Raw genomic sequence first — 10,796 nt, 5'->3', positions numbered from 1 at the left:
GTTTCTTCCTTAAGTGTCCAATAAAGCCATGTAGACCTGGAGTTTTCTTTGTGGAAGTATTTTTTTTTTTTAATCAAGAATTCAATATCTGGGCTAGACGAGATGGCTCACACTTGTAATTCCAGCACTTTGGGAGGGTGAGGCAGGAAGAATATTTGAACCCAGGAGTTTGAAACCAGCCTGAGAAATATAGCGAGACTCTGTCTCTACAAAAACATTTTTACAAAATTAGCCAGGTGTAGTGAGGTGCACCTGTAGTCCCAGCTACTTGGGAGGCTTGGGCAGAAGGATCGCTTGAGCCCAGGAGGTTGAGGCTGCAGTGAGCTATGATTGCACCACTGAACTCAAACTTAGAAGTCAGAGCAAGACCCTGTCTTAAGAAAAAAAAAAAAAAATCAGGTTTTTTTTTTTTTCTTTTTTTAGACGGGGTCTGGCTCTGTCGCCCAGGCTGGAGTGCAGTGGTATGATCTTGGCTCACTGGAACGTCTGCCTCCCGGGTTCAAACATTTCTCCTTGCCTCAATCTTCCAAGTAACTGATTACAGGCACACACCACCACACCCAGCTAATTTTTGGATTTTTAGTGGAGATGGAGTCTCACCATGTTGACCAGGCTGGTCTCCAATTCCTAACCTCAAGTGATCTGCCTGCCTCGGCCTCCCAAAATGCTGGGATTACAGGCGTGAGCCACTGCGCCCGGCTGTCTCATTTTTCCTTAGTGGGCTTTGGTAGTTTGTGTTTTTCAAGGAAATTGTCCATTTCATCTAACTTACTAAATGTATTCACATAAAGGTTTTAATAATCTACCCTACTGTCATTTTAATTTTTGTACAATTTGTAGTGGTGTCTCTTCTGCTCTTTCTGGTGTGGTTAATCTGTGTATTCTCTCTTTTATTCCTGATCAGTCTAGCCAGAGGTTTATCAACTTTAGCGTTGTATTTATAGAACCTACTTCTGGTTTTACTGACTTTTGCTGATTTTTTTTTTTATATTTCATTTATTTTGGCTTTTTTTTTTTTTCTTTGAGATGGAGTCTTGCTCTGTTTCCCAGGCTGGTGTGCAGAGGAGTGATCTTGGCTCACTGCAGCTTCTGCCTCCCGGGTTAAAATGATTCTCCCACATCAGCCTATTTTGGCTATTATTTTTATTATTTCCTTTCTTCTGCAAATTTTGGTTTTACTTGACTCTTCCTTTTGTGGTATCTTAAAATACAAGCCTCGGCCGGTGCAGTGGCTCACACCTGTAATCCCAGCACTTTGGGAGGCTGAGGGAGAGGATCCCTTGAGGCCAGGAGTTCAAGACCAGCCTGGCAAACATGGTGAGACCCCTTCTCTGCTAAAAATACAAAAATTAGCCGGTCATGGTGGTGCATGCCTGTATTTCCAGCTACTCAGGAAACTGGGGCATGAGAATTGATTGAACCCAGGAGGCTGAGGTTGCAGTGAGCTGAGATTGCACCACTGCTCTCCAGACTGTGCGACAGAGTGAGACTTTGCCTCAAAACAAACAAAAAAATAAAGTAAATGCTTACATTATTGATTTGAAATATTTCTTATTTTGTAATATGTCAAAGTGGTGCTATAAATTTCCCTCATAGCACTACTGTGGCTGCATCTCAGAAAATTTGATATGTCCTGTTTTTACTTTCATTCAGTTCAAAATATGATCTAATTTTCCTTGTGATTACATATTTGACCCATGGGTTATTTAATTTCTAAATATGTGGAGATTTTCTAGATATCATTCCATTATTATTTTCTACTTTTTCCTTTTTCTTCTATTTATTAACTTATTTACTTATTTTCAGTTCCCTCTCAGGCTCTAAATTATGTTATTATTTTCTTTTCTTTCTTTTTTTTTTTTTTTTGAGATAGAGTCTTTCTCTGTCGCCCAGGCTGGAGTGCAGTGGTGTGATCTTGGCTCACTGCAACCTCTGCCTCCCAGGTTCAAGCAATTCTGCTGCCTCAGCCTCCTGAGTAGCTGGGATTACAGGCACACACCATAATGCCCGGATAATTTTTTTTGTATTTTTAGTAGAGATGGGGTTTCACCATATTGGCCAGGCTGGTCTTGAACTTCTGACCTCAAGTGATCTGCCCACCTCGGTCTCCCAAAGTGCTGGGATTAGAGGTGCGAGCCACTGCGCCCAGCCTCTGTTATTATTTTCTAGTTTAATTCCATCGTGTTCAGAGATGTACTTTCTATGATTGGAATCCTTTAAAATTTATTTATTTATTTATTTTTAATATGGAGTCTCACTCTGTTGCCCAAGCTAGAGTGCAATGGCCTAATCTCGGCTCACTGCACTCTCCACCAACCAGGTTTAAGTGATTATCCTGCCTCAGCCTCTCGAGTAGCTGAGATTACAGGGGCACGGCACCACGCCTGGCTAATTTTTGTATTTTTAGTAGAGATGGGGTTTCACTGTGTTGGCCAAACTGGTCTCAAACTCCTGAACTCAGTTAATCCACCTGCCTTGGCCTCCCAAAGTGCTGGGATTACAGGCGTGAACCACCGCTCCCGGCCTCTTTTACATTTATTAAGACTTGTTTTATGCCTCCAAATATAGGTATATCTTGGTGGATGTGCACTTGAAAAGAATGCATATCCTGCTGTTGTTGGATATTCCATTCATGTTGTTTATGTGGAATTGGTTAATAACATTGAGTCTTGTATACCTTTACTGAATTTCTGTAAATTATGACTGATAACTGTTCTACAACTATTGAGAATGATGTGTTGAAATCTCCAATTATAATTTTGTATTTATCTACTACTTCTTTAGTTCTATTATTGTTTTTCATGTATTTTGATGATCTATGCTTAGGTGCATATATATTTAGAATTATATCTTCTTTATTAATTGACCTCTTTGTCATTATGCTATGTCCCTCTGTCTTTGGTAGTTTTTGTTGTTGTTGTTGTTGTTGTTGCTTTGAGACAGGGTCTCAATCTGCAGCGTTGACCTCCCAGGCTTAGATGTTTCTCCCACCTCAGCCTCCCAAGTAACTGGGACCACAGGCGCATGCTACCACAATTTGATAATTTTTAAAATTTTGTTGTAGAGATAAGATCTCCCTGTGTTGCCCAGGCTAGTCTCAAACTCCTGGGCTCAAGCAATCCTCCCTTCTCAGGCTCCCAAAGTGCTAAGATTACAGGTGTGGGCCAGTATGTCGCCCACTGTGTGGGCCAGTATTCTTTGTTTTGAAATCTACTTTGTCTGATATTCATTTAGCCATTCCAACTTTTTAAAATTTAGTTTTGTCAGTGTATGTCTTTTCCCATCTTTTTGCTCTTAAACTATCTGTTTTTATATTTGAATAGCTTTCTAGTATTTACCATATAGTTCGGTTTTGCTTTTTTATCCATTCTAACAATCACTGCCTTTTACTTGTGAGCATTTACATCATTTATATTTATATAATTATTGATATGATTGGGTTTAAATCAATTTTGCTATTGGTTTTTCATTTGTTCCATCTGTGTATTGGTCTTTTTTTCTTTTGTATTTGGAGACAGATTTGCCCCCTGTCACCCAGGGTGGAGTGCAGTAGCGCTATTACAGCTCACTGCAGCTGGGCACTGGTCTATTTTTCTATCTTTTCTTTTTTTTTCTTTTGAGACAGGGCCTCCCTATGTTGCCCAGGCTGGATTCAAACTCCTGGGCTCAAGTGATCCTCCTGCCTTGATCTCTCAAAGTGTTGGCATTACAGGCGTAAGTCACCAGAGCCAGTCATTTTTTTTTTCACTTAATTCACAGAATTCAATGCCAACAGTTCTTTTCTTTCAACACTTTAACCATGTCACTCCATGGGGACGCTGTCTTGAGCCTTTGGTAAGCCTCATTCTCCAGGACCACACGGCAGGCGCGACAGCCCTAGGTCCACCCCACCCGGTAAGCTCCCTCCTGGAGGAGACAGAGATCCAGGACAGCTCTGGGGCAAGGCCGAGGAAGGAGGGACGACGGAACAGGGAGGCCCGAAGAGTCCCCGCCTTTTGGGATAGTCGCCACTCTTGGACCCCCTCACCCTTGGGGACGTTGAGGAGTGTTAAAATCTCCAAGACGCGAGTCACTGGTACGAAGCCACAGCCATTTCACAGCTTGTTCGGTGCAAGTGCAGAAGGTCCTAGTAGCCGAGCGTGGAGTCGAGCTAGTGGGCGGCGTTGGGCACCTTCGGCCGCGCCCTCAGCTGCACCCCCCCGGTGGGCGGGGCCCGAGCCAGTCTCTAAAGCCACGCGGCCGCCGGCTCCGGGGCTGGTGCTTCCGACCGCTGCGCGCCGCTCCCGGGCTGTCGCAGTCTCCCGTTGCCGCCGTCATGTCCCGGCAGCTGTCGTGGGCCCGGCCAGCCACGGTGCTGGGCGCCATGGAGATGGGGCGCCGCATGGACGCGCCCACCAGCGCCGCAGTCACGCGCGCCTTCCTGGAGCGCGGCCACACAGAGATAGACACCGCCTTCGTGTATAGCGACGGCCAGTCCGAGACCATCCTGGGCGGCCTGGGGCTCGGGCTGGGCGGCAACGACTGCAGAGGTAACAGTGGCCCCGATCCTTCCCCTGCACGGTGCAGAGCTGAGCCTGTCCACAGCCATGCACCGCCCCGCTCTCCCTGGCCCCGAGCAGCATCCACAGCTTTGTCCCCCCACCGCCCCCGCCCCCGTCCACCTTGCAGCCTTGGGAACCCCAGGCTTCTTCGGCACGTCTAGCTCCGGACAACTTTTCTCTCCTCTTCTGTTGTCTCTCTTCTCTTCCGGGAGGTAGGCAGCACCCTCACTGACGCCTGGATGACTTGGTCTTGCCTGGAATGACTTGGCTAGCCCCTCTCTGGAGCACGAAAAACATTGGAATCTGGCATTGTGCAGCTCCTGTCCCCACCTGTGCCCTCCAGGTGCCCTTGACGGGCCTGATCTGCAGAAATTCTGTTCTTAGCGCCTGGCACTCCCTGGCACAGGTCGAAATCAGAGTTTGGACCCAGCACACTATCTGCTTCCTCCTTTGCACATGCCAGCCTGCTCCTGGCCCCGGACTTTGCTCTGAGTACCTTGTACTCGCAAGGACACCTCACAAAGGTGGCAGTGCCAGGGAGCCTTGGCAGCTCCCTCAGGGGGATGAGGGATTGGGGTGGTACAGGGTCTCACTGCCCTCTCTGTGGGAGGCTCTGTCTGAGGCTATTGGAGAGAAATGGACACTAATCCACTCCAGGAAGCTCCAGTTCTAGAGATGGCTGGGGAGCCCAGAGTGACCCCTTCCTGGGAGGGACCCCGTGAAGAAAGAACGGATAGGAGTTTGCCAGGAAGAGTACGAGGGGCAAGGGCGTCAGGGCAGTGGGCATGGGTGTGGAAAAGCAAATGTGATTTGGCAATGCCGCGGGTGCTGGAGGAGGCAGGTGTGGCCGGAGGGGAGGATGTGCGTATAGGGGCAGGAGGAGCTGCCCTCAGTCTGATGCCATTTGCAGTGCTTAGGCCGATGCCTGGCAGGCACATGGTGAGGGCTGGGAAATGTTAGCTGTTTCTTTGTTCTTAGTATTAGCACCATTTGCCTCCTTCCACTCTGAGTGTCTGAGTGGAGTCTTATTTCTCCTCTGATTCACCACATGGTAGATCCAGAACGAACCGAGCCTGTGCATGCATCTCAGTGCCACACTCTTTCTAGATCACCTGGCTGCCACTCGGTGAGAGCTCTAACCATATTTCTGATTTTTTTTTTTTTTGAGACAGGGTCTTGCTTTTTTGCCCAGGCTGGAGTGGAGTGCTGCGATATGGCTCATTTCAGCTTTGACCTCTCAGGGCTCAAGCCATCCTCCCACCTCAGTCTCGTGAGTAGCTGGGACTACTACAGTGCCACCACGCCCGGCTAATTTTTTGTATTATTCATCGAAACCAGAGTCTCACTTTGTTGCCCGGGCTGGTCTCAAACCCCTGAGCTCAAGTGATCCTCCTGCTGTGGCCTCCCAAAGTGCTGAGATTACAGGTGTGAGCCACCACAAATCTGCACCCTCTGCCTGGCCCTTATTTCTGATTTTTTTTTCTTTTCTTTTTTAATCCTTCTTTGTCTTCTGCCTGAGTCCAAGGTTGGCTGGTGAAAGTCCTCAGATCTGATCTGAAGTTAAGTTCAATTGAGAAGCAGAGGGGTGGTGGTGGACTGGATAAATTCCAGATGAATAGTTCCTCAAACCTGCTCCTTGCCAGGCCTCAAGGGCTCCAGTGACTGCCCTCCTGCCAGCCTAAGTGACTTTCTAAGTGTGAAAAGTGGGAAGAAGACTCTCCACTCACCTGTTAGTCCAGTTCACTAAGGAACTAAGATTCTTTTTTTTTTTTTCTTTTGGTTTGTTTCTTTGTTTGAGAAGAAGTCTCACTGTGTCGCCAGGCCAGAGTGCTGTAGCACAATCTCGGCTCACTGCAACCTCCGCCTCCTGGGTTCAAGCAATTCTCCTGCCTCAGACTCCGGACTAGCTGGGGACTACAGGCGGACTCCACTATGCCCAGCTAATTTTTGTATTTTTATTAGAGACGGGGTTTCACCATGTTGGTCCAGCTGGTCTTGAACTCCTGACCTTCTGATTTGCCTGCCTTAGTCTCCCAAAGTGCTGGGATTACAGGCGTGAGCCACGGCGCCTGGCCCTGAATTTCATTTCTCTTTCCTCTCAGTGAAAATTGATACCAAGGCCATTCCACTGTTTGGGAACTCCCTGAAGCCTGACAGTCTCCGGTCCCAGCTGGAGACGTCACTGAAGCGGCTGCAGTGTCCCCGAGTGGACCTCTTCTACCTGCACATGCCAGACCACAGCACCCCGGTGGAAGAGACACTGCGTGCCTGCCACCAGCTCCACCAGGAGGTGAGGGGACCCCTGAGCTCTGGGAGGTGGTCCACTGCTGCTCTCCTTATCCTGATCCTAATGGTGAGAGCAGAGGCACCAGGGCAGTCCCAGGGTGGAACAGGGAACAGCCGCATTCCCCGGGGCCCCACCCTGGCCTCCCTTTCCTGGTCTGGGCTGCACTGTGTTCTGACTGGAGCCTCACCCGAGCAGGGCAAGTTCGTGGAGCTTGGCCTCTCCAACTATGCCGCCTGGGAAGTGGCCGAGATCTGTACCCTCTGCAAGAGCAATGGCTGGATCCTGCCCACTGTGTACCAGGTGAGGGCTGGGGCTGCAGAGCCCAAGGTCTCCAGAACTCCTGCTCATCCTGGGCTGTCTTTGCCCCTATGCCCTCTGCGTAGCAGCCACTCCCCTGCTGAAAGCCTGCAGATGGCTCCCAGATACCCTCAGGATGCCATTCAAGTTCCTCAGGATGCCATTCAAGTTCCTCAGGCTGGCCACTGGGCATCTGCTTCCTTCCTGCCTATCTGTGACCTTGGACCCTTCCTTCCCTACCTTCCCCTACACTCAGCCTGGAACAAGCCCTTCCCCCACCACCGCCCCTTCCCTGGGAGAATGGTTCACGTCTCACATACGTGTCTCTTCCTCTGGAAGCCTTTCTAGACGGGCCCAGAAGACCCTGAGACCTCAGGTCCTTGTTTACCTCCTCATGATTCATTGCACAAATATTTGTACACCTGCTTGGTGCCAGGCACTGGTCACAGAACTTTCTAGTCTATTATGATTGCCTCATGACTCGATTATAACTGTTTATACTTGACCTCACTACAAAATGTTTGAGGGAAGGGACCTTGTCCTTTTAGCTTTTGAATCTAAATCTGACAACCAGCCCATAGTCGGTGCTCATGAAAGTTGGCAGAATGGGCCGGGCGCGGTGGCTCACGCTTGTAATCCCAGCACTTTGGGAGGCCAAGGCGGGCGGATCACGAGGTCAGGAGATCGAGACCACGGTGAAACCCTGTCTCTACTAAAAATACAAAAAATTAGCCGGGCGTGGTGGCGGGCGCCTGTAGTCCCAGCTACTTGGAGAGGCTGAGGCAGGAGAATGGCGTGAACCTGGGAGGCGGAGCTTGCAGTGAGCCGAGATCGTGCCACTGCACTCCAGCCTGGGTGACAGAGCAAGACTCCGTCTCAAAAACAAAACAAAACAACAAAAAAAGAAAGTTGGCAGAATGAATGAATTTTCCTCGGGCATAAGCCCCTTTCACCAGCACCAGTAAGAATAAGTATATGCCCAGATAGTTAAAGTCCTAGAATTGTTAAGGTCTGAAATAAGGGTTCTATAAGGGTAAGTTTGAGGTCCCTTCTTTTGACAGGTCCACCCTGTCCCTGGGGCCCTTCTCGTTGCAGGGCATGTACAACGCCACCACCCGGCAGGTGGAAACGGAGCTCTTCCCCTGCCTCAGGCACTTTGGACTGAGGTTCTATGCCTTCAACCCTCTGGCTGGTACATGGAGCATTCCTGGCCCTGACTCAGCCTATTCCCAAACCACAGATGCCCAGCCCAGGACCTGGGAAACAGAGGGGGTTTGACAAGAGGCTGGGCTGCTTCCTTCAGCCCTCCTGGGTCCCTGCCCCTCCCCTGGACCAGAGCCCTGAGGGATGTGTCAGCTTCTGGGGCACTCTGGGCCCCGGGGCTAATTGCTGCCTTCCCGCAGGGGGCCTGCTGACTGGCAAGTACAAGTATGAGGACAAGGACGGGAAACAGCCCATGGGCCGCTTCTTTGGGACTCAATGGGCAGAGATCTACAGGAATCGGTGAGCTAGGGGTGCTTGGTGTGGATGGCTGGGGTGGGGTCAGCTTTATGTGGAATGAAGTCCTGAGCTGCTCCTGGGGTAAGGCCTTTCCTTGCTGTGTGCACCTACTCCCCTGCATTCCTTCAGGAATTTCCAAACCCTCTGTGGGTTTTCTTGTTGTCTTGGGACCTCCAGGAGGAAAGGAGGCTCCCTGGACCTCGGGGTCTTGAAGTCGTAGCTCTCTCCTGAGCAATCACCTGCTAGGAAGGAAACAGCGAGCCTTGGGGGAAGGTCCAGGAGGCCTGGGGCTGAGTCCTGACCCGTCTCAGCGGCCTTCATGTCCTTAGGGGAAATGAGCAGGCTGATGAGTTCTCAGGAATAAAGATTCGTTGAGGTCTCTACGGAGGGGCCCAGCATCCGGGGTGGTTCTGATGCCCAGCAAAGCGGGAGACCTATGACCAGAAAGGACACCCGCCCCTCAGGGCTGCAGGGTGTGGGGTGGGGCAGTGGCCCTGGATGGCTCTTTGGTTGTGGCTCCCAGTGTGACCCTGATTGTACTGACCCCTGTGCCACCGTCCCCCCGAACAGCTTCTGGAAGGAGCACCACTTCGAGGGCATTGCCCTGGTGGAGAACGCCTTGCAGGCTGCGTATGGCGCCAGCGCTCCCAGCATGACCTCAGCCGCCCTCCGGTGGATGTACCACCACTCACAGCTGCAGGTAAGCAGTGACCCTGGGCGCTCAGCTTCTTCCCTTCCAGGGGGACTAGCATTCATTATCTTTAGGTGAAGCCCAAAGCATTTGTTTTCTCGATTCCTCTGAAATTTCTTTCTTCCAACTCTCATAAACACTCTTCCCACTGGTCTTTTTTTGGACAGAGTCTTGCTCTGTTATCCCAGCTGGAGTGCAGTGGCACGATCTTGGCTCACTGCAACCTCTGCCTCCCAGACTCAAGCAATTCTCCTCCCCCAGCCTCCCGAGTAGCTGGGATTACAGGCATGTGCCACCATGCCCAACTAATTGTTTGTATTTATAGTAGAGACGGGGTTTCGCCAAGCTGCCTATGCTGGTCTCGAACTCCTGAGCTCAGACAATTCGCCCTCCTCAGCCTCTCAAAGTGCTGGGATTACAGGCTTGAGCCACTGCGCTCGGCCTTCCCATTGGTCTTTGATGGTATCTGAGTGCCAGGCTTTGTAATGAGGGCTTCACTGCAGGGATTTCATTATTCCTTCGGCTTTATGAATGACTATCCCCGTGTTATTGACGAGGAAACCGAGTTTCACCCAGCTGTTAAAGGGGCAGACATTTTAACACAGGTTCAACTGTAAAGCCCACTAGTCTCATCCTTTTGATGGGAGCTGGAATTTCCCTCTCTCAGTGCCTCATGTCTTCCTCTTTCAAATTTTTATCCAACTCCAGCCTTAGATGTTGCAATAGTGTCTGGCACATATACAGTAGGTGCTCAATAAATGGGAGCTAAGTGCTCTACATAATTTTTCACACACGACTATGTTGAAAATAGAGAAGAGGATTCAGTCTCAGAGAGGTTTAATAACTTAGCCACGTTTACACAGCTGCTGGGGGGCAGAACTGGGCTGTGAATGTAGGTCTGTCTGGAAGGATCGAGTGGTAGTAGGGGAAAGAAAACAGGTTTCGAGTCACATGGGTACAGCTATCCAAGGCACCTTAAGTTCTTTCTGGACATACGGGATATAAAAGAGCCCAAATCTCGGCAGGGGCATGACTGGGAGGGCTGTGAGTGGAGTCGCTGTGCAGCAGAAGAGGGTTGAAGTCTGGCCGTCTCCCTTGCAGGGTGCCCATGGGGACGCGGTCATCCTGGGCATGTCCAGCCTGGAGCAGCTGGAGCAGAACTTGGCAGCGGCAGAGGAAGGGCCCCTGGAGCCGGCCGTCGTGGATGCCTTTAATCAAGCCTGGCATTTGTTTGCCCACGAATGTCCCAACTACTTCCGCTAGGCTCATCGTGGCTCAGGCTGCCCAAGGCTTTTCTGTCACCTCTTTTGCTCTCTCCTGCTTTGTCTAATTTAGAACTGCCTCAGTAAATTCTTAGGGATGGAAGTATTTGGACAAAAACCTAACAAACAAACAGTAGAGTCACCACCAAATGAAGAATAAAACCTCCCAGGGTGCTGTGTGTTAGTCTGTTTGCGTTGCTATAAAAGAATACCTGAGA

The 10,796-nt window shown here is 50.0% G+C and overlaps 1 protein-coding gene across 3 annotated transcripts; it reads left to right on the top strand.

Moving 5' to 3' along the window:
• The first annotated feature begins 1,883 nt into the window (after positions 1-1,883).
• Positions 1,884-10,757, top strand: AKR7A3 (aldo-keto reductase family 7 member A3). 3 transcript variants are annotated; one of them, XM_032759129.2, is made up of 8 exons: positions 4,391-4,529; positions 4,758-5,065; positions 6,644-6,831; positions 7,024-7,128; positions 8,221-8,317; positions 8,529-8,628; positions 9,196-9,325; positions 10,418-10,757. In XM_032759129.2, the coding sequence occupies exons 2-8, from the start codon at positions 4,801-4,803 to the stop codon at positions 10,577-10,579; spliced, it is 1,047 nt and encodes a 348-aa protein (XP_032615020.1). In that variant the 5' UTR covers positions 4,391-4,529; positions 4,758-4,800; the 3' UTR covers positions 10,580-10,757. The 3 variants fall into 3 exon arrangements, with proteins under 3 accessions (XP_032615022.1, XP_032615020.1, XP_032615019.1); XM_032759131.2 differs by lacking the exon at positions 4,758-5,065 and having other exon boundaries at positions 1,884-4,529; XM_032759128.2 differs by having other exon boundaries at positions 4,404-5,065.
• The last annotated feature ends 39 nt before the right edge of the window (positions 10,758-10,796 follow it).

This window comes from Hylobates moloch, unplaced genomic scaffold (genome assembly GCF_009828535.3).
Source record: "Hylobates moloch isolate HMO894 unplaced genomic scaffold, HMol_V3 SCAFFOLD_9, whole genome shotgun sequence".
NCBI lineage: Eukaryota > Metazoa > Chordata > Mammalia > Primates > Hylobatidae > Hylobates > Hylobates moloch.
Note: the sequence above shows the minus strand (reverse complement) of the source record. Positions and strands in the feature narration are given on the sequence as shown.